This window comes from Fundulus heteroclitus, chromosome 15 (assembly GCF_011125445.2).
Source record: "Fundulus heteroclitus isolate FHET01 chromosome 15, MU-UCD_Fhet_4.1, whole genome shotgun sequence".
In the NCBI taxonomy this organism is placed as follows: domain Eukaryota; kingdom Metazoa; phylum Chordata; class Actinopteri; order Cyprinodontiformes; family Fundulidae; genus Fundulus; species Fundulus heteroclitus.
The window spans coordinates 24,823,161-24,845,991 of NC_046375.1; the positions used below are offsets into that span (position 1 = coordinate 24,823,161).

The window sequence follows — 22,831 nt, forward strand, 5'->3', positions numbered from 1 at the left end:
TTTAAAGTGGTAACACCCTGATAAGCTAGTGTGTTTTAGCCTCTCTGCTCCTGGAAGCACAGCATTTTACTGTAAATGGTAGGAAGACGCAGCCGGCTGACCGGCAGTGTGCAGCCCTGCTTGTAGAGTCCCATCAAAACATCTTCCCTGGAGAGAGATGTTCTGGTTGTGTTTTAGTAGTAGCCTCTGTGTTTTCTCCCCCCCCCCCCCCCCACCTTCCTACATGGTAGAGTCATCCAACTTGCAGATTAGCTAACAGCTGTTTCCGATGCATTAACAAGTAAAGACGGAGCCCGTTACAATAAGGGCCACAAAAACGTTCTTCTCAGTGAATTTTATCCGTTACCAAATGTTTTTTGAAGGAGAACCTGACGGTGCATGAATCGCGCTCCAGTGAAATGTAGTTCTTGTGCAGGAAGCTTCAGGGGTTTGTTTTACGGGCCTGTGGCTCTACCTTCCTGCCTGGTGTTACTGACGTATTACTTTCAACGCTGCCTAATTCCTTTTTAAACACGCCGCTGGATCAGCTCCGAGCCTCGTTAATGTGTTGGAATTAAAAATAAGCGGCCGGGTCTTAGCTCCAGAGTCTTTGGGTTCGGCTCCTTGCGGGGGAAAGACGTGAAGCCGGGGACTCTGAGGAACAAAGAAAGTCCCAGTTTACCGACGCTTTGAGCTGAAACCGAAACGCCCGGCTGTATATTTACCGAGCACATTTGAGGAATATTTTCAGATTGGGCCCCGGGGTCAGGATTTCACTAACAGGTGGTGGCTGCGTTCCTGCACTGCCAGACTGTAACGCTCTGTGTGTGTGTGTGTGTGTGTGTGTGTGTGTGTGTGTGTGTGTGTGTGTGTTCCTGCAGCCAAAGCGAGCGTGAAGAGTTTGAGACGGAGTACAAGCAGAAATATGAGCGTGAAAGAGTCATCCTGACTGAGGAGAACAAGAAGCTGTCCAGTGAATTAGACAAGGTACAGTATGTGTTCATGTGTCTCTCAGAAGTCGTGGTGAATGCCTAAAGCAGCGTTTGTTTTTAGTTCTCTCTAGTGCATTGTCAGCTTTTTGCAGGATCTGTTTATCCATAAAACACAGTCAGTCTCAGCCCCCCCCCACCCAGCGCTGTAACCCCAGGTAACCCCTCTTGGACAGCCCGTCACATTCCTCCCTCCACCCCCTCTCTCCCAGCGATTCCAAAGAAATCACTGCACACTATCCCCCCTGAAAACGGGCCGCAGCCCCGCCGCCCAGCCGGATAGGATGACGCTGGATCTCGCCGTGTTGACTTTGGAACGGGCTCCTGGAAGTTCAAACAGGTCCCCGGCTTTAAACGGTCTCTAATAGGCGGGAGGCGTTTTGACACATGAAATATGGTCTGAGCGTGTTTTGAGAGTCTGTAAGCGATAAAGCACAGTGTCAGAATCACACCAGGAGGATCACAGGGATGCCACTGGAGTTATAGCTCTTTAATGCGCTGTTTTAGTTTGTTTAGCCCTTTGGGCTGATTAGATCTGCCTACAGGCTAAACACTTGACACCTATAACTCTGATAGAACACCTTGTTTGCTCTTCTTTCATGAACTTTCTCTACAGAGGTTATATGAGAAGTGTTTCTGGTGCCGGCTTTTATGCTTTTTATTACTAACTTAACTCCTTTACTGACACACAGTTTTGCTCGCAATACTTCCATTCTAAAATAAAAAGAAATGAAGCATTTCTTTAAAAGCTTTAAAAATAGTTGTTTTTACAGATGGAGCGAGAAACTGCAAAAATGACACGCAGACCGGTTGAGCATCCTATAAATAAATCTGTGTTGAAACCAAAGGGATCTTCAGTCACTTGTAGATTATAGAGCCGTCGCATAGTGATGTTTCCCTTTGATTGGTTAAACAGCGGCGCTGCTGTACAGAAGAATGCTGTGAAACTTTAATCCAACCCCAGGTTAATTTGTCCACATTTTCTCTTTGTGCATTAAGTCCAAGGAAGCACAGCAGGATTCACTGACGGCTCAGGTGTTCGCTCCTGTTTGTTTCCAGCAGTCGGCTCACATAAGAGCTCTAGTCCACTCCATAAGCACCGTGCTACCTCCTGAGTGGGATTAAAAAACAGCCGGGTAGGGGAAAAAGCCCCACAAGGCTTCACTTCCCCAGCTTTACAGACTCTCTGTTCTGAGCCCCCCCACAGTTCAGCAACTGACTTGGGATTAAATATGGATCCAGCAGTGGATCGCCTCAAAAAGGAATTTGGCACAGTTTCTTTATAAAGTAAAGCTTTCTGTGTTTTGTTTTAAGTGTTTTGTTCTTAGCGCTGACATCACAGTCCACCAGGCTAGGTTTTGCCGGCCAGTTTACGGCGCACGTGTTGGTAAAATGTTCTGACTCCACCCAGCACCGCGCAGCTCAACAATTCTTCGCCCCGTTTGGCAGCAACGCGATGCCGCGCCGCCGTCAGTCGTTTCACACGTGGGAACAAACCATTTCATAGCTAAGAGTGAAGTCAATGGGTTATTTATTTACGCAGATAAACTCTGAAGTTGTTAATTCACTCGTGAATTATCCAAAAACCTTGTATTACATAAATAATTTTGGTTGTGACCCTTGCTTGAACTGGTTGACTCATCTGAAATATGACAACTTATTTAAATCAAAAGAACGTCAAACAATTTCCTGCTGACATGTTATTTATTTAAGTCCTATGAAGATACCAGTGTAATAGTCTGCAAATAGAATGTAAAAAATATTTTTTTTTACTTTATACACATACGTTTACGGCATCATTTCATACCCAAACTAATAAAATATGTTGGCTACTGAAAAAGCAACTAAATGAAATGGTAAAGGATGAGCAGCTCTTAACTATGAGATGTTAAACATAACATTTAGAAGCAAAAATCTGTTTTTCCACTCCCTAAATCTCTCCTATCCAGTCAAGCTAGCGAGCTTCACACTATATAATTAGCTGTAGCAGCAGTTTTTGGGGGTCATTTTGTCACATGGGTGCACCTTTAAAATGCTTCTAAAGGCAGCGATTATAACTACCTCACCGTGTCTAAATGTGACATCACGATTCTTAATTATACTAACCACACCAAGTAACGTGTTAGTGTTTTTTTTTTTTTTTAAGCTTCCCTGGTGCTCCGAAAAAGCAAGACTTTGTGTATTTTCACAGCGGCGACATTCCTGCGCGTCATCAAAAAGCCACGAAGGCTAGACGGGACCGTGTTTTTTGGAGAGAAAACTCAAAACAACACCAAACTAGTTTGCTCACGTCTCAGCGCTGACGAGACGCTAGACACCAGAGACGTGTCCAGAGTGAAGGGCTCTGAGCAAGCAGTCAGGCGCTTTGAGACCTGCAATGACGTCGCCATGGTGACATGTAGGCAAACATCCCCCCCCATCATCTGTGAGAGAAGGCTGCTGTTTTGATTTCCTCTCTGTGTTGGTGTGTAAACGTAGACGCTCCAGTCCGGGCACATCATGGTCTCTGTGAGCAAACTGGGTTCACATGTGGTCACACAGAGCAGGTCAGCCCCTTAAAGGCACAGCGCCCCCTCACAGCCGCTCTGTCCCACTCCTTACGCCGCCTGCTTTTATTCTTCAAGTGATGCTTCGTCAATCAGATGTCTTTTGGCTCGACACGTTTTCTAATAACGCCTCGTGGTTTTCTTCCCCTGCGCTCGCCCAGTTGAGCGGCATGTTCGAGAAGGTGAGCAGCTCCAACCAGCAGCTGGAGGAGGAGATGAGGGAGCTGGCCGACAAAAAGGAGAGCGTGGCCCACTGGGAGGCCCAGATCACTGAAATCATCCAGTGGTAAGACACACGCACACACACACACACGCACACACACACACACACACACACACAGCTGCCTTCTCAAGTGTCCCAAACTACAACCCCGAGGCCTCTTCTTTTTCCACTCATGCTACGGCCCTAACAGAGATGGTTTCACACACACACACACACACACACACACACCAGCGGCGTATTGGGTTCCTCTTCACTGTAAAGCTGCGGCATGTCTGGCATACCTCCGGAGTTGGTGGAGCTGCTTGACCCGGCCTGCCTCTCACATCCTCGCCCATCACAGCTGACACGGGGCCAGCTGCTCGGCCTCCCTCCGTTGGACGGGCCTGAAGTCTCTGCATAGCACGCATAGCCCTCGCAGACGCAGGGAACCACGCAGGGAACCACGGGAACACGCTCTCAGCCTCACAGCCACAACACATTCCTAACATGCACATACAAACGCCAAGCTGGGACACACTTTTAGGGGAATATGGAAGCCAGCGTCGCCCTCTGGTGGTGGAGTTTTGCCACAGCACGGGAGGAACAAGGAGGATTTTAGACAGAGCTGCTATTAAAAGCAGTCAGCATGCGATCTGTACAGGAGTTAAGATTTATGTCTCTGTGGGGAATTACAAAAATTACCTCAGAATATGATTTGTTATAGTCAGTTTTCTGGAGTTATTTTTATTTCCTGCCCAATAATTTCAGCTATTAATGTAATGTTTTGGACATTAGCTGTGTTTTTTTCCTAGATGAAGTCACCAAGGGATCTTTTAGCTGTATATTTCTTATTTAACGCACTGTTTTTGTGTATACTGCTTCGTCTCAACCCCCCGGTCGGTCGTGGCAGATGGCGGCTCACATTCAGCCTGGTTCTGGCTCTGCTGCAGGTTTCTTCCTGTGTTCCTCTCCACTGTCGCTGCATGCTTAGCAGGAGGGGTTGCTGCAACGTTACCAACTCATTGTTGTCCACTAGTGCTACGTTCTCATTGAGGGGGAGTGGTTGCTGCAAAGTCACCAACTCGCTGCAATCCGCTGGGCTTACTTAGATGGAAAAGAAAAATGACCAATCGGAACAATAAACGAAACTTGACTGCAGCTTGGATCACATTGGGCTGCGTTGAAATGCTACATATTTGAGCATATATTGACTTATTTGTGTCTCTAAACACGATTGATTGAACTGAATTAAACCGAAATTAGCTTTGAGTGAGCGTCTCGTATCCGTTTGGTTAAAAACTACCACAACGATTTTAAAACGGGTCTGCGTGTGTGTTGCAGGGTGAGCGATGAGAAAGACGCTCGGGGCTACCTGCAGGCTCTGGCCACCAAGATGACCGAGGAGCTGGAGGGTCTGAGGAACACCAGCCTGGGAGCGAGGGCCACGGTAAAGAGATGCACGTCAACGCACACAAACTTTTTCAGAGGCCACCCTGTCAGATGCTATTATTATGGTCTAACAGTATATGCCGACGGTTCATAAAACCGTCATGGTACTTTTATTTCTGACTTACTACATGTACTTTAAGCAGGGATGATGGTGATATCCACCTTATTCCCTTTAGATTAGGCCTTTGCTCAGACTGGGTCCCAGTTTGCTGCTTCATTGAGAGTAAGACGAGCAGTGCAGTGATGGGCCTAATGGTGCGTTCACAGCCAACGCGTTTCTCTGCGTTTGGCACGCACAAACGGTGACACCAGCTTCACCACGTCATCAGATAGGAGGAGCTTCTATCCGCGTGTCTGATCAACTCAACAGTGGCAGCCAGGATTTTAGCAGGCGAGTCATGGTGCTGCATTTAACGAGCAAAGACGGACAACGGCATTAATTATTACACTTGTAATAATTAATGGTGGTGGCCTAGTGGTTAGAGCAGGGCGCTTGCACTCAGAGAAGGAAGAAAGTACCCGGTTCAATCCCCAGTCCTGGCACTCTGAGTCCCTGAGCAAGACCCTTAACCCCAGAACGCTCCCCGGGCGCCGCACAGTGGCAGCCCACTACTCCCCATGGGTGATGGGTTAAAAGCAGAAAACAGATTTAGTTGTAATGTATATTTTAATGACAATAAAGATGATATTACTATTACTAGTACTTAACTCCCAAGTGACGCCTGGGATGCTGCAGTCTGTTGGTTTCTCCTGTCTGCAACATATTCTCCTACGTCTTAGCCCAACCAGAGTTTCTGCAGGACACGGTCATCGTGCTGCTCCTAAACGGGTCAATTCAGCAAAGAAAGCTACTAAAATGTCCCACCAACATGTCGAGTTTTCATCCGCAGCGTTTTTGGTGAAGTGCTAGGCTAATGCTAGCGTTTTTACCCTCTTTGGTGTGACCTGGTGATAATCTTAACATTTTTCATCGCGGTTACTGTTTAGCTGTTGCCTGACATATAAGTGGTGTGAATGTCATGATTAGTGTTTCAGCCGCACAGCTGGCCCTTTAACAGGATGGGCAGCGCTGGCCACATGGCAGCCAATGCTGCTGTCAGGCTATGTAAAGCGGCAAGAACAGATTATTATGGGAAAATCCTGATTCGTTAGACCAACAAAACGGGCTGCAGGGTCTGTAATACAGGTTTGGCCACCATGGACACTAAAAGTCAGATTTTAGCTCAATGGGACAGACTAAGAAGTAGTTCCTTTAGAGCGAGCCCAGTCCAGCGCCTCCCTGATGTCTCCTCTCTGCCTTTCAGGACATGCCGTGGAAGATGCGCCGCTTCGCCAAGCTGGACATGTCGGCCCGTCTGGAGCTGCAGTCGGCGCTGGACACGGAGATCAAAGCCAAGCAGAGTATTCAGGACGAGCTGAACAAGGTCAAGGCTGACAGCATCTCCACCGAGTGGTAAGACCAGAACGGCCCAACGCTCTATGAGCCGCTCCCACTGACAATGTGTGACGCGCTGCTGCTCCTCCGCCAGTAAACTTCAGGAGGTGGAGACCAAGAACCAGGAGCTGCTGGCCGAGATCGAGCGGCTGAAGAAGGAGACGGAGGAGCTGCGGCTGCGAAGGGGTACGTAGCCGCGTCGCTGCAGGCTAGCATGTTTAGGCTTTTCTACTGCGGGTCCAGTTAAAAATGTGCTTATAGGACGTGGATGACAGCGCCGTGTGTATTAGCAGACGCTGCAGTTCCTCAGAGATTACCTCAGTCAAAGAGGATTTGGTTCCAATCACAGGGCTTTGCTTCAGCACATGTATGTGAGAAATGGAATGGTGTGCCGGCCACACAGAAACGTATTGTTGCTGCGCTCATATGAACCCTGCGCTAAGCCCTCGGCAGCCGTCCTGTGACTCCTTTTGTTTAAGTCGCTCTTTGATGCCGTAAAGCCCCAACCACAGTTGTGTGACTTGTTCTGGGTCCGCAGGTGTCAAGCACCAGGATTCCCAGAATTCCTTCCTGGCTTTTCTCAACGCCCCCACCTCGGCCCTGGACCAGTTCGACGTGAGTGTTTCCCCCACAGGAGGTCTGAATGAAGCTGCGTTCAGCTCCACGGCTAACCACCCCACTGATGTCGTCCACTTGTTGGCCAGCATTTCTGGATTCTTGTTGATGTGTTTTGTTTTTCTGTCTTTCTTTATTTGTGTTTTTGTTTTTTTTTTGGTTGCTTTCTGTGCATCCGTCCGGTACATCAGGACTCTTATTCCTCATCCTCGTCTTCTTTAATTGAGTTTTGGGAAGACGTAAGTGTAATGGTGGCTAGATGGATCTCCGTGTGTTGTAAGTCGTGTAGAAGTAGCTTCACCGAGCCCAGCCCTGTTTGTTCAAGGAGAGAGATGGTTTTTATACATTTATTTATAGCCAGAACCCGAGTTATTACAGAACCTCGTGTTGACCTTCCCAGGCTCCATCTTCCCTGTAACCCCGTGTACATTTTTCCATCAGTACCTTAGTCAGTTTCTGTCATTGACATAAACTGACAAACATACGAACCGTGGTCAGAGAGCGGCTGCACAGGCCGACTCCTCTGCAGAAATACTGAATATGTCTGCTGAAAAGAAAAGGGTCTGTTTAATAAACGAAGTGGCCGTAGGAACAGGGTCAGAATTAGCTCAGAGGTTCAGCGCTGGCAGCTCAGCGTGTCGTAGAAAGCCTTTCAGCTTCAGGAGAAACGTGTTCAGACAGGCCGGCTGTGGTGAGCCATGGCCAGTGTGAGTGAACGTTCCCTCTGTGCCATCGTCACGTCTCTCCCTCGGCCTGTTTTAAATGTGTTTTCAGCTCTGTTTAACACCCGGTGTGACAGTCACTCACGTGTGTCTCTGTCCCTCTCTGCCTCTCTTCCTGCCACTGAAGCGCTCGCCGTCCGTCGGCCCGGCTAAAGGCAGACGTGTAAGCACCGTCACTGCAGCTCTGCAGCTCCTCGTTGGTTTGCTGACCCCCGTCTGGGTGCACATTCAGCTGTCTGCATGGCAGCAGAGTAAAGCTCTTCGTCTCCATGTCTCCCTGTTTCCCAGGACCTGGCTAACGTATTCATGTCCTTCTCACTTTTGACCATTTTTGGCACACTGCAACCACAAACCTACGTGTCGGAACCGCCCAGAGCGGCTCGTAGCCGTAAAGTGAAAGGAGCTAACGCTAAGGCTAGCTCCTTTTTGAATAATAGCCCTAAATAAAAGCTGCATCCATAACTCAGATGTTGACCGGACACCATGAGAAGTCCCAGTCGAGGTTTTGCACACAGCAAACATGATCCCAGGTGACACTGAAGAACCATTTAGCTTATGTTAAAAAACCAATCCGCCGTGTTTCATTTTCCTTTTCCATCACATCTATGCACTACGTTGTGTCGGCCCATCTCCTGAAATCCCAGTGACACGCGCTCAGGTTTGTGGTTGGGAGCTAACATGACGCGGAGCGCTTTAAGGGGTGTGAATACTTTAGCCAGAGCCTGCATTGCTGTGGTGGGCTACCTGTCATTCGGTGTTGCTTGTTGGATGGACCTGCATGGTTTGTGGTGGACTGTCTGTTCTGTGCTGGTCTCCAGAACACGTGGAGTCTGCTTCCTTAAGAGGGTTTGACCTAAAATGGACCCGCTCACCGTCTTTCTCTGTTAGCATGGTTCTACCGAGCCCTGCTGGTTGGCTATCTTCCTGTTCCCTCTTTTGCCCGTCGTCTTTCTCCTCTGCCCGTTCCTTGTACTTTCCCCTCCTTTTTGTCACCTGCTCCTCCGTTTCTCATCCTCCCAAACCGTTCTTCTACCTTCATTCTGCCCCCCTCAGGTGGACTCCATGGACAACTTCACCCCCTCCAACACTCCGTCTCGGGAAGACGACCCCCGGTCTCACCTCAAGTCCCACTCCCGGTCCCCTTCCATGGCTAGTGACATGGAGCCGATAGAGGTGAGGAAACGGACAGGAATGTCCGGCATGAACGAACGTTTGTCAGTCTCATAAACGGCGCTGTGTGCAGCTCGGCGCCGTCACCCGCTGTGAATTACAGGTAATCTAGTTATGCAGAGGAATCCTGCAGCACAACAGCGGGGCTTAAAGCTGGAGAAACCCGTCATGTCCTTGGAGCGTTCTCAGTGCTGCGGCACAGCTAACCATCACTTTGTTGGTCAATAATAGAAGAAGGTTATTTAGTCGGCCCTGTGTCACCATGTTCAAGCGGTTTGTGCTCCGCTCTGCAGCTGATCGACCACCCAGGCCGTATGGTTCAGACCCCCACCATGCGTTCAGGAGGGTACGGGAGCATCGGACGCTCCTCGCCAAAGGTCAGAGCGTTTTTTTTTGTTGGCTTCATGGAATATCTCACGGCTCTCTCCCGGCCAAAGCTTTGATAATCAGGGTTTGTCGCGTTCGTCTCCCGCAGCCCAAAGCACATCAGTTTGTTGTCAAGTCCTTCAACACGCCCACAAAGTGCAACCAGTGCACCTCCCTGATGGTGGGGCTTATTCGCCAGGGCTGCACGTGTGAGGGTAAGGAAAGCAGGGACTCCTGCGATAACAATCCTAAGATCTTCCTTAAAGCCGAGTGGTCAACTTGCCTCCATGTTGTTGTGTGTCCAGTGTGTAATTTCTCCTGCCACGTAACGTGCGCGGACAAAGCCCCGGCCGTGTGTCCTGTGCCCCAGGATCAGACCAAGGGGCCGCTGGGCATCGATCCTCAGAGGGGGATTGGTACAGCGTTCGAGGGCTTCGTGAGGGTGAGTGACCTGAGGCCAGGCCAGCGTGAAGGATCTGTGACGGGAGCCGAGCGTTTCACCCTCCACAGCTTTTTGCTGACGCTTGTCTTTGCAGGTTCCCAAACCTACTGGGGTGAAGAAGGGCTGGCAGAGAGCCATGGCTGTGGTGTGCGACTTCAAGCTGTTCCTCTATGAGCTGGGTGAAGGCAAAGCTACCCAACCGAGTGTGGTGGTCAGCCAGGTGTTAGATATGAGGTAAGGAAGAACACCAGCACCCACAGCTAGCTAACAAGTACAAAGCAACGTGAGTATGTCTCAGTTTGTGGCTCTGCCAAACAAAACAGCCACTTTAGACTAAACTCGAAACATGATGAACCCAGAAATGGACCCCCTTCATGCAGGGGTTGGCATATTTGATTATATTGTGAAGAATTAGAGTATTTTGACAATTCTGCTGTTGTCTGCAGAGACAGATCCATGGCTGCCTTCACACCGCAGGCAAATCTGACCTTTATGACCGTGTGTGACACGTATTCAGCCTTTTTTAAGGGCGGTGTTAACGGCCCAATTCTGAACTTTTCACAAAAAAATAAATAAATAAAAATATTTGTGTCACTTTAGTATCACATATGTGGTCTAAATTGGATACGTATCGAATATTTTTCAGAGCTTCTGATGTCAGATTTCATCCGTCCTTAACATCACTATCCTGACTCTCCACAATCAGCCATTCCTAAATGCTCTCCTGTTTGTTTCTTACCTTTGTTCTTCTAGTTATGATGTGGTCTGAATGTTGTCGGCTCCAATTACTCAACAACCTCATAATAACACAGAGGGTACCACTTTATAACTAGGCTCCCCTATAGATAGCTAATGAATAGTTTATAGCTATAGTTAATAATCTGTAAGCGCTTTATAACTCATACATAAGTGTTTATTATGGATTAATTAAGGGCACGAAAGAGACACAACTGACTGGTGCGTTGCCAATTAATGAGCCTGATCTTTCCAACTGCATATTTAATCTATAGTTGCTTATATTTAACATTTCAGACTAAGTTAGTACCGTGTAAGCGCAAACCGGTCAGTTTTATCTCTTGCTCTCCCTTAATTAATGGATAATAAACATTTATGAATGAGTTATAAAGTGTTTACAGGTTAATTAATAACATATCTTCAAACTATTTTCCATCTGCAGGGGAATGTTATTGTAAAGCGGTACCACACAGGGATGCTGGCATCCATTTTTTGTTTTTACAAAGCTCTATTTAGCACTTCTAGAAACAAATACATCCACCATTACGTCCATAAACACTGTGCTGCTGTGTGACAACTACTGTCTTGTTATCTGAGCATGTGGGTCACTTTGGGGTCTGAACCGTTCAGACAGGAGTCTGATGACAGTGGCGCTTAATTAGCAACGACCTTGCAAAACGTCCGATTCAGCAAAAAATCAGAGATGAGCATCAGGACCTACAGGGAGAGCGCAGCACGCTATCACTGACCTGGTTAACCTGGATCTATTTTTTTTTAAACATGGTTTTTACATCAAGCAATTGTTGCAGGACACGGTCAGGTATTAGATGTTGGCCTAATGAGATCTTCCATCCAGCGTATACCGACTCTGTGAGTACAAATGAAAGGAGCGTTGACCTGAATGTTTCACCTTCCTACCACGCAGGGACGAGGAGTTTTCAGTCAGCTCGGTTCTGGAGTCAGACGTAATCCACGCCAGCCGCAAAGACATACCCTGCATCTTCAGGGTGAGGCCTCTGCTGCTTCCTTCTTAAAATGACTTTGAAGGCTTTTCATTTCCCCCTCTAACCTCTGACCTCCCCTCTCTCCTCCCAGGTGACGACCTCCCAGCTCTCCCCCTCCAGCAGCCACAAGGCGTCCATCCTGATCCTGGCCGACAGCGACCAGGAGAGGAACAAGTGGGTGTGCCTGCTCAACGAGCTGCACCGCATCCTCAAGAAGAACAAGCTGAAGGAGCGCTTCGTCTACGTCCCCAAGGAGGCCTACGACTGCCAGCTGCCCCTCATCAAGACCACCCAGTCCGCTGCCATCATAGGTGGGCGCCCCGCGTTCATCTTCCCCGACAAGGGCACGGTTATTACTATCACTGCCAGCCAAATCCCAAACCCAGCCCCTAATCTCAAAGATAAATCTTTCCATCCATGTTTATGTGAGCACAGTTTATTTATTTATTTATTTCAGACACACAAGTATATAATAAAGACAGTATATGTCCAAATAACATCAATTAAAACAGTCTGAAAAAGAGTGTATTGGCAGAAGCAATAAGCTTATAATGCCCACCCTCCAAATCTAATTTACACTGGGCTACAAAGCAAAAGAAAAAAAAAGATAAAAAGATGGCTACTGTTTATAATACATACCAACGTATGATTTTAGGAAAATTATTATTCTACAATAATAACATTTAAAAAAAAAAAAAAAAAAAGGTAACGCACCCAAGATCTTACTGCTCATGTTTTTAAACCTTGTTAATGTTGCACAGTCTTTTAGCTCCTGATCTAATTTGTTCCATACATCAACCCCAACAAAAGAAATCCAATGTTTTACATTTGTTCTTGCTTTTGGTTTTCTGAACATTTTATACCCTCTGAGATCAGAAGCACTGTCCCTGATCAAAAACAGACCCTGAATATGTGCTGGCAGCAAATTAGTTTTTACTTTGTACATAAATTGAGCAGTGTTAAAGTAAACCAAATCTTCAACTTTTTGTACATTTAAAAACATTCAAATTTAGTTTGTATGCTCTCTATAATCTGCTTTATTTACAATTCTTTTGAATTATGAACAAAGGGTTTAAATTAGTTTTATAGGTGTTTCCCCACACTTCAATACAGTACATCAGGTAAGGCAAAACTAATGAACAGTACAAGAGATATAATGTTTTTTTATTTAAAAGACCTTTAAATTTATATAACACTGCCAATGTTTTAGATAACTTTGATCTGATATATGGTTTCCAACTTAACTTATTTTGTATTGTTACCCCAAGACATTTTACATCACTTACTCCTTTGATATCCGTCATTTATTTTCAACTTTGTGTGCACATCGATAGGACAATTTGTGAATATTATAAATGTAGTTTTCTTTAGATTTAAGGTTAAACAGTGGTCCCAGAGACATTTCTGTTCTCAACCAATTAAAGACGAGTAGGCCTCCAGTCTGATTTTCTCCTTCCTGGCCCTAAAACATCCGTCTTCCTCCGTTTAATGTGCCCTCAGATCATGAGCGTGTCGCCCTTGGCAACGAGGAAGGCCTGTATGTCATCCACGTCACCAAAGACGGTAAGACCTGTTGTTTTGTTGTTGTTATTTTTTTCGTTCTGGTGCCTTGACCTCTGAGCTGCTGGGTTAAAACGGCGCTCTCGCTTGCGTCCCTAGAGATAATCCGCGTGGGCGACAACAAGAAGCTCTACCAGATCGACCTGATCCTGCAGGAGCAGCTGCTGGCCGTCATCTCCGGCCGCAACCGCCACGTCCGCCTCATCCCCATGCAGGCGCTGGACGGCCGCGAGACCGAGTCCAGCAAGCTGGCCGAGACCAAGAACTGCCAGAGCATCGTGTCGGGCCCGGTGCGCAGCGGCGCCCTCACCTGCCTCTGCGTGGCCATGAAGAGTAAGATCATCTGCTACGAGGTGAGCAGGACCCGGTCACGCTTCCTGTCAGCCTGAAGTGGTGTGGCGCTGAAAGGAAAAGCTCTCTTCCCTCCTGCAGGTGACCAAGGGGAAATCCCGTCACCGTGTGCTGCGGGAGCTGCAGGCCCCGGGGCCCGTCCAGTGGATGGGCCTGCTCAGCGAGCGTCTCTACGTGGGCTACCAGTCCGGCTTCATACGCTACAGGTTCTCCCTTTAACTCTGGGTTCAATGCAGCACGCTTAGTTGAATCCGCACGCCTAACCGACTTCTACGCCCTCCACAGCGTCCACGGGGACGTGTCCCCGGTCAGCCTGCTGCACCACGAGGACCACACCCTGGCCTTCATCCCCCAGCAGGGCCTGAGCGCCCTGTGTGCCGTGGAGATCTCCAGCAAAGAGCTGCTGCTGTGCTTCAGCTCCATCGGGGTGTACGTGGACTCTCAGGGCCGCAGGTCCCGCCAGCAGGAGCTCATGTGGCCGGCTCCTCCCAACGCTGCCTGTGAGCGCCGGAGCTTCACCGGGTCCGCCGCACGTTCAGGGACCGCGCTGTTTCCCCTAAGCTGACGGCACGCTGTCTTCCTTCTGCGCAGGCTACAACGCCCCCTACCTGTCGGTGTACAGCGAGAACGCCGTGGACGTGTTTGACGTGAACACCATGGACTGGATCCAGACCATCCCTCTGAAGAAGGTCTGTGGTCTGCTGAAGCGTCCCGAGGCCTTGTCTTTTCTCCCAGGTGTGCAATATGTCGGGATGACAGAGTTCTCCTCTTCTCCTGTAGGTGCGACCTCTGAATGTTGACGGATCCTTGAACCTGCTGGGCCTGGAGACGGTGCGCCTCATCTACTTCAGAAACAAGACGGCCGGTAAGAAACCTGCAGCTTCATTCAGATCTGTTAGCAACGAGAGGAAAGCTCAGAGGAAACCTGAAACCAACGTCTGGGACCAAGATGTTTAGAGTAGCTGGAAAGTTATTCACCCCCTTTAAACCAGGGCCCCTAAAACGCGGGACAGTGGGTGCTACTAAATAATATCCTGCCCAACCAGTAATAATATTCCAAAAAGGTGAGTCCTTTTTCTTCTTTTCTGGGAGGGCCTCAGAGGTTTTCTCATCCGGTCTTGGATCACAACATGGAGGAGGTGGCAGGATCATGCTTTGGGGACGCAGCAGAGGAAGGGAAGCTGGTCGGAGGTGAAAAGGATGATGGGTGGAGCTGAGTATGGGACCAGTCTGGAAGAAAACCTGTTAGATGTCTCAAGAGACTTAACAGCACTAAACATGCACCCAGAGCTACAGGGGAATGGTTTAGATCAAAGCATATTCATGTTTTGGAGCGGCCTAGTTAAAGTCCAGACCTAAATACAACTGAGAATCGGTGGCGAAAACTCTGCTTCTAATCCAGTCTCTGCCACCTGCCAGTCAGACCAGCACCAAGTGGTACATAAGACCCTGCAGCACACTGAGGGTTCTGGTTGTTACGCGGCTAAATGATGAAGAACGTTTAAGGGGTGTGAATACTTTAGCGTAGCCTAAGCTGAAAGCGGGTGGAGCTGAGTGAGATGTGTTCATGTCTGTGTCGGGTTGTAAGGCCGGGGGTCTCTCTTGCTTGACTGTTTCAGAGGGCGATGAGCTGGTGGTCCCGGAGACGTCGGACAACAGCAGGAAGCAGATGGTGCGCAGCGTCAACAACAAGAGGCGCTTCTCCTTCCGGGTACCGGAGGAGGAGCGCCTGCAGCAGAGGAGGTAGGGTGCCCGGCGGGTGGCTCGGCGCTGCGGCGGACCCCATGGTGGCCCCGCTCATCGCTCTGCTGCTCTGCTTCCAGGGAGATGCTGCGAGATCCAGAGATGAGGAACAAGTTGATCTCTAACCCCACCAACTTCAACCACGTCGCCCACATGGGGCCAGGAGACGGGATTCAGATCCTGAAAGACCTCCCTATGGTACACACACACAGGGACCATCACCTCCTATCATCTCCCTTTTCACCTGTTTGAAGCTGTGCCCCTCACTCCTCTCCCCCCCGCCCTCCTCTGTGTCCGCATATAAAGCAGAACGTCCGAGTTCAGGAGGCCCGAGCAGGATTCAGCGGTTCGGTCAGCATCCCCTCCATCACAAAGAACCGGGCCGAGCCGGGCCGCTCCATGAGTGCCAGCAGCGGGCTGGGCATACGTGAGTATCAGTAGCTCCTGCTTCCCCGGTCGTGGTTCTGTGGTTCTGAGCTCATGTCCTCTGTCCTCTGGGTCCAGGCCCGCTGTCTCAGAACGGCAGCGCGCTGCGCAGGGAGCTGTCCGGAGGGAGCTACGGATCCAAGCGGCAGGCCATGACCTCCCCCTCAGAGAGCTCCCTGTCCTCTGGGGGGGGGATGGACTGCGTTGACGCCCCTCTCTCCCAGTTCGACAGAGAGGTCAGTAACTCGCTGCGACGGCGTTCAGCCGCATGCCGGGTTGGTTCTCCACATCCGATCCATTCAACTTTGGTTCCATTAAGACCCGACTTAAAGCTTCTGAGCAGTTTGCTTAAACTAAGCTGATCTGAAGAACGAACCAAGCCGAGCTCCTTCAGACGCCTCTGTGGGGGCCGCTGCGTAGACGTGATCAGCCTTTGCTCTCCAGCCAGTCCTGTCCGGACCTCCTTCACGTTCTGTCACGGCCAGCAGCCCCAGCGCGTCCTGTCTGGATTTTATGTGACCAGAGACCCATGTGAGCGGGGCGTAGCGTTGTCTTTAGCGCCCCCATCAGGCAGTGCCCTGTAGACGCGCTGCTGTCTCTGCCAGCCTGTAGAGACTCAGTGTTAGCATGATGCTAACGCCGCCATGTTTAGAAACAGAGACGTGGAGCTCAGACCACGATTTCCTGGTTTCATTTATTGTTTGAACCCGGACGTCGCCTCCCCTCCTGCTACTTCTCTCTCGGTCACATAAAATCCCAGTGAGGTGGGCCGACGGCTGTGGATGCAACATGACAGATGTGAAGAAGCTCAGGAGCTGTGAACGCTTTAGGCCGGCGCTGTGAGTAGGACCCACACGGAGGTCGCAAACCTTTCTAGAGGCTCCCATCCCAGCTTCCGACACCCATTTCGCCACATTTGTCGCCCGACCCCTACCCCGACCCGGCTGTACAGTGCGCTCCCCATGCCTGTCCCCTCCCCGCCACCCCAGCATGTTGTCTGGGTGCTGAGTGTGAACTCTCCTCTGCAGTGGCAGGCTGTGTCGCCGTCGGAGAAGACCCCCGATCTGAAAAGGGCTTTAAGGACCCTGCTTAGTAAGATGAAGGTAATGTGCTCAGCTGCAACGACTGCACCAAACACACAACACGTGAGAGAGCACCGTGTTGCTGGACATGCCGATCACACACACACTCACACACACGTGTTATCACTGGAAATATGCCGCCTCCCCTCCCTCTCTTTCTCTGCACCATCTCAGACTCGTCACCTCAGCAGCAGCTGATGGTTCGTTGCATCTTTTACTGGAACATCAGCTGCACCATCAGTCACTCTGTGAGTCTCCTGGCTTTCATTGTGATCTTTGGTCGCTGGTTGAATGGTGCGACGCTGCTTCTCATTGCTGCATCACAGAGCATGTCTGCCTCCATGCCGCCCCCTGCTGGGCCCCCTCGTCTTTCTAACCAGGATCAAATGAAAAGCTCGGGCTTGCATCAGGATCTCCCCGGTGTTCACTGACCGCACCAGACATCAGTTCACAGGAAGTGAGTGCAGACTGGTTGGAAGTGAGGTTGCATGCTCCAGGTGAATCCTGCTGCACGTTTTCCTGGTACATTACGGCGCAAAAAGGCCGTCTGGCACTCCGGCTGCTGCGGTGTTTCCCCTCCAGACGGGCCAGAGCGCCACGCTGCCATTGTTTGGCGCTCCGCGGTGTGCCGCGTCGTAGCCACGGTCGGGCGGTGACTGGGTTCTGTTTCTGTGCGACTCCGAGCAGAAGGAGCGCCGCATCGCTGGCCTGGAAACGACGAGCGGCGTACGCTGACCTGAGGACGCCTCTGGAGTGGGAAGAGAATCACTCTGACGCAGCCAGACTCTGCTGGACGGTCCCGTTTGGCCCCACAGCTTCACGGCCGCAGGGCCAGAGACCGCGTCGGTGTTGGTCTCCCTGCGAGTCGGAACCGTGTGATCATAGTGAAGTTAAAGCCTTGCTCTCCTCCTCCATCGGCTCAGCCTGCATGTTTGTTTCTCCTCAGCTGCTCACCTCTGGTCAGCTGAGCTGCTGATCTGCTGGGGAGGTGGAGGACGGCAGCTTCCCCCCGCCTGAACGCCCCCCTCCCAGCAGATCAACGGGTCATTGTGACGGACCACCATCACGGTGCCTTGGCACCTATAGGAGAGACCGACACAAAGCAGAGCATCCCTGCAAAGCGACATGAAAACGGTGCAAAGCGTTGCTCTTGTCGAGGCGGAACATGCTCAGAGTTTGTGTCAGCGTCCGTTCTGGGGTCACGGGGCGGGTTTTTTGTACAGGGTTCGGGTCACGGGGCGTGTAACTGGACCAGGCTAACACGTGAACACGCTTTGACTCGCAGCGTCCTGTTGCTCCGGTTGCCTGGGTAACGTCGCCGTCCTGCTGGAAGGGAGAAAAGCACCCCCACCGCATGACGTCTCCCGGTGTGGGCGGTGCCATCGGGGCGATGTGCAGCGTTGGGTCTCCGTCACATAGCAACGGGTTTGATTTTCGTCTCGACTGCTCGCTGAATGTGATTTTATTTCAGGGCGTTAGGCTACGGGGGGGCAGCGTGTCCCTGCCATGCTCTGCTTAGTGTCGGTCAGTCACATGAACTCCCAGGGAGCGTTGGGGCTTGTGGGCGGGGCAGAATGTTGGTCGGGGGTGTGAACACCTGGCAAGGCACTGTGCTGTAGACACGTGACAGGCACCATCTCCGCTTTCATAAACCACAAGAGCTTGTCAAACCGGGACGTCTCGTTTTAGGGAACCTCCTCCTGTCGGGTTCTTTTCACCCCTCTATGTGTTTTTTTGACTCCCTCTCTCCTTCTCCTTCTCCTCCAGGACTCGGACTCCCCCCGTCACTCCACGGCCTCCAACAGCTCCACCTTCAGCAGCCCCCCAAGTCCGGCCTCCCCACACAAGACCAAGTCCCTGTCCCTGGAGAGCACAGACAGGACGGGCTGGGACACATGAGTCCTCCCAACGCCCCCTCCTCCCCCCCCACTCGTCTCCCCCTCCCATCCAGCACAGGACTCCTCCATTCCCCCCCTGCAGCCTCCCCTCCTCTGCCCAGAGAACTGCACCTCCCACCCGCCGCTCCCTCCAGACAAACGCGCGTCCCGCTCTGCGTCCCGGTGTCCCTTCCTGGACTCCACGGCTACACATCTGGGCCTCCTGCTGGCGGAGGACATGTGGGACGCTCCGTTCAGCTGGTGTGACTCTTCACGACGGGCGTAGGCTGTAGGGAAACCCCGTAGACACTGACCCCCCCGCCAGCCACCCCCCTCCCCTTTAGAGATTCATGTAGAGACGCTAAACTTTACGATGCAACAGAAAAGGAGGCGGATTGTTCATGAGAGGAAAGGATTTGTACTTGTACATAGGACCAGCTGGGCTTCAGGGGACAATTTTAATTTATTTATCGATCTTAGACCGGGAAGGTTGGCTTTGCTTCGGCGTGACGTGAGGCGAAGCGTTTCCCACAGTCGCTTTTTCTTTGGGTGCAGCAAAAAATGTAAAAAATGAAAAAATGTAAAAAAAAAAAAATCTGATATGAAAAAAAAAGGTGGGAGGAAGAAAAGGAATGAGTTTTAGTTTTCTCCTGACACTAAGTGCAGTGACTTTATTTTCTGCTCTAATTCTGCTATTTTGAGCGTTAGCTAAAGAGCCGAGAGCGGCGGCTCTCGTCACCCCCCCCCCACCTCCCACCCCCCCCGCCCTCCTCGGTTCCTGCGGCAGCCGGGACGGCGCCCTCCGCCGTAGCGCCGACGTTCCACTTTGCTGTACAACCAAACTGACCAGCTCACTGACTCCCATCGCCATGATGTACATAGGTTCAAAGTAGAGAGTAATATATGATAAGGAAAATACTATAGAGAACTACACGGGCAAAGAAATCCTGATTATTTTTCTTCTCTTTGTTTTGAGTGATTTCAGTTTGTATTCTCACAAAAAGCCATTTTTAAACCACTTTGTTGCTTTCTTTTTTTTTTTAATCGGTTAGTTTTATGAGTTTGTTTTATATGACACGTGTTGTGATGCTTCATTTGTGTTTCCCCCTTGGTTTGCGTGCAGTGGAGCGGCTCTTCACGGACTGCCGCTACCGTCTAGTGGAAATGTGCATTTCTCACCGCCCTGCTACCGACACGTGCGCCGACGCCCCCCTCGCACGCCGAGGCGGGGCTTTTACGCAGCAGACGCCTTGTTCCCGCCCCTCCTCTGGCCGTCTGATCGGCCGTGGTACCAGGATGGAAAAGGCCGGTCCCTCCGCACACGGATAAGCTCCGTTTAACCAAAAATGGACAAAAGAGGGACGCGTTTTTTTTTTTTTTTTGTGTCGCGACCTTTGCCTGTTAAACATGTTCATTAAAAGCTCTCGATGGACAAGAGCCCACTCAAGAAGAGAATGTATGAGAGTGGCCGGCCGGCTGTGGGGGCTCTGATTGTTTATGAATGAGCCGAGTGCTGCCCGCCGTCTGTAGAACCCACCGGGCCGGAGCTCGCTCCCCCGGTCGGCTTTTTTTTTCCTCTTCATTTGGGAACTGTTAGCAGTTCTTCCCGTCTTCTCTGTCTTTACCCGTAGAGCCACGTTTTTCACGAGGAACAAGTCATGGAGCAGAATCTGACAGAACCGTAGAAAGGCGCCGTCTACCACGGTTTACTGTTTTTATTTGCAGAGAAACGGCCATTGTTCTGACTGCAGCAGCTGCTTTCTTTGGGATGAATAATCTTAAACTAATATAAAATAATCCACCAACGTCCCTAGCGGGAACACCAATGCTCTTTTCTGCCGTTCTGCTCTTTGTAGAGTAACTGGAGCCGAACCTCCCTGGTTAGTCAGGCTGTCTGCAGTCGTAGCTTGCCTTACAGTAAAATGACTAAAGGAACACCCTGGTGTTCCTTTAGTTTCTTTTTTTAGTTTTTTTTCTAATCAGACAAACTTGTCTTCCTTGGAAGCGAGAGACGAGCATGGCTGCCTCCTTTCAGCCAGCTGAGCAGCAGTGTGTAGCAGCTGGTGGAGTGTTGCCACTTTCAATGCCAACACACCCGACAGTGCGGTGGAAGGTTTTAGCTATTTTGAAACATTTTATTTGTTTCTGTGATGCCGGCTCGCGCCTAGTGTGGAGGTGACAGGAGGTTTTATCTGCAGGTTCTGCTCTCTCGCTGTGGCCATACAGTCCAGGTTAAAGCCCATCAGGATCCGCTCCATATAAGGGAAACAAGCATTATGTACTTCAGTGGTCATTCCTGTTCGGACGCAGCAGATTCGCCCGCCGTACCCGATTCCAAGCGTTGTTTGTGTTTTTTATTTTATTTTCTGTGGTGATTTGAAGCTCAAAGCTCCGTTTTAGACCCCCTGCACCTTTAAAGCTCTCCTCCGTTCTCCCCGGGGCTCGCCTGTAGGGCGAGGCAGCAGACCCGTTGGGTGGGGCTTAAACATTGGCCAATATTGTTGAAAACGACTGATCCCACAAGTCCTGGAGCGAGGAAGGAAATCTCAGGAAATGTTCCAATCAGCGACTTCTTTGGCGTGCGCGAGGGAAGGAGTGCAGGCGTGGTGGAGGGTGGCGGCTGATCCCGTGGCCGAAAGTCTAAAACAAATCAAACGCCTTTACATTTCAGTGAGGTCTTATCTACAGTACCTTCTATATTATTGTTTGCTCTTGTCATATCATATTACACTACTTTTATTTTTTTCTAGGATTGCTTTGTAATAATTTGTACAGTTTTGCATGTTCTAGATGTAATCATTTTGTTTTTGGTTTGTTGTTTTACTTGCTTTTTTTTATTTTGGACGGTTTGGGCGTCTTACTGAGGATAACCCACTACAGGTGATGTAGATTCCTTTTTGCACAAAAATATTTAAGGTGTAAGGTCAAAAATAATGTATGGAACTGGCTGCCACTGATGTGGAGAACTCATATTAACCTGACTCCGATGTATTTCAATAAAGCGGAGGGCTGTTACGAATACACACCTGGAGTGCTACTGTGTGGTCATTTCTTCTGCAAAACACAGATGCTGTTTTTTATTAAAAAAAGCTTTTATTACAAATGAAAAAGCCAAAGTGTTTACATCTATGAACATTTTAGAGGAAACGTCAATCTAACATTTACAGTAGCTGGAAGTAAGGGCACATTTAAACAGACTGAGGATTTCACTTTACAGGATCAAGGTGGTCTGGTTGGTCTGACGGGCCCCGCGCTCAGCGAGCCTCGCTCCTACGAGCCCAGAGCAACCTATAGGTCTCAGAAACACACACCTCCCTGGTAAAGTCTCCTTTTTAGGATGTGAGACAATGATGTTTTTCATCTACATAAATAAATGAATCCTCTGACACATGTCAGCACGCACCCCTACAGTTTTATGGAAGCGCAGCATTTAGCGGCCTTGAATTCCCACCTTCCATCAATGATGCCGGATCAGCCTGAAAGGTTCTGCTAGATCAATTGGACCTTTCTGCATTTGCACCCAGAGAGGATCTCACTGCGCACCCAGATCACCATCAGTAGTTGGGAGACAGGATCCAAAAGAAAAGTCCAGAACTGAGACGCAGTAATGATCTGATCAGATTAAAGGCAGATAACTAAATATAACCGGACCAGCAGACCCAGAGGGAAAGATGGTGGTAGCAGCTCTGAACTCCTCAGATGGAGCTAGTGCTTTTAAATCGACGTGGATAGTTAGAATTGGTAGCAGGAAAAGTCCGTTTGGACCCCAGACCTGCAGGTCTTCTGGTACATTACGGATGGATTTGATTTTTCAGCATCCCAGTGAATTTAAAGGTCTGGTCAGTGTCCAGATCCCAACCTATGAAAGATGACAGAGCTGCTTTTGATGTAAAACATGGTGCTTCTACAAAAACTAGGTTTTCTCCGTTGAATTGTACAGGATGTGTTACATTATAGGTTGGAAAATGTCAATTCTGATAGTTTCTAGTGATGGACCAGGTGTGCATCATTACATTTATTTATTGATCATATCCCCACACGCTTCCTGCTTCCTGGCAGACGCGGTTGTGTCTAAGTGCTGGACTACAGATCAGAGTGAAGCTCAGGAGACGCCTGAGAAAGAGACAGATCTCTGAGC

At 49.8% G+C, this 22,831-nt stretch overlaps 1 protein-coding gene across 7 annotated transcripts in view; it reads left to right on the plus strand.

Annotated features, from left to right (window-relative positions):
• The window catches only part of cdc42bpab (CDC42 binding protein kinase alpha (DMPK-like) b), an 80,260-nt gene extending 60,304 nt beyond the window's left edge, over window positions 1–19,956 (plus strand). For 2 of the 7 annotated variants that reach the window (XM_036147065.1, XM_036147066.1), the window contains 26 exons: window positions 861–966; window positions 3,676–3,800; window positions 5,058–5,163; window positions 6,470–6,618; window positions 6,695–6,786; window positions 7,139–7,215; window positions 7,407–7,454; window positions 8,065–8,100; window positions 8,991–9,110; window positions 9,401–9,484; window positions 9,583–9,688; window positions 9,779–9,915; window positions 10,010–10,149; window positions 11,576–11,657; window positions 11,746–11,965; window positions 13,155–13,217; window positions 13,314–13,567; window positions 13,647–13,771; window positions 13,851–14,065; window positions 14,157–14,254; window positions 14,346–14,430; window positions 15,185–15,308; window positions 15,389–15,506; window positions 15,618–15,735; window positions 15,813–15,970; window positions 18,584–19,956. In XM_036147065.1, the coding sequence (XP_036002958.1) occupies window positions 861–966; window positions 3,676–3,800; window positions 5,058–5,163; window positions 6,470–6,618; window positions 6,695–6,786; window positions 7,139–7,215; window positions 7,407–7,454; window positions 8,065–8,100; window positions 8,991–9,110; window positions 9,401–9,484; window positions 9,583–9,688; window positions 9,779–9,915; window positions 10,010–10,149; window positions 11,576–11,657; window positions 11,746–11,965; window positions 13,155–13,217; window positions 13,314–13,567; window positions 13,647–13,771; window positions 13,851–14,065; window positions 14,157–14,254; window positions 14,346–14,430; window positions 15,185–15,308; window positions 15,389–15,506; window positions 15,618–15,735; window positions 15,813–15,970; window positions 18,584–18,715 (3,118 nt within the window). In that variant the 3' untranslated portion in view covers window positions 18,716–19,956. Of the gene's footprint in view, window positions 1–860; window positions 967–3,675; window positions 3,801–5,057; window positions 5,164–6,469; window positions 6,619–6,694; window positions 6,787–7,138; window positions 7,216–7,406; window positions 7,455–8,064; window positions 8,101–8,990; window positions 9,111–9,400; window positions 9,485–9,582; window positions 9,689–9,778; window positions 9,916–10,009; window positions 10,150–11,575; window positions 11,658–11,745; window positions 11,966–13,154; window positions 13,218–13,313; window positions 13,568–13,646; window positions 13,772–13,850; window positions 14,066–14,156; window positions 14,255–14,345; window positions 14,431–15,184; window positions 15,309–15,388; window positions 15,507–15,614; window positions 15,736–15,812; window positions 15,971–16,762; window positions 16,838–16,990; window positions 17,065–18,583 lie in introns of all 7 variants that reach the window. The other 5 variants (XR_004932732.1, XM_036147061.1, XM_036147062.1 and 2 more) reach the window with 5 other exon arrangements.
• The last annotated feature ends 2,875 nt before the right edge of the window (window positions 19,957–22,831 follow it).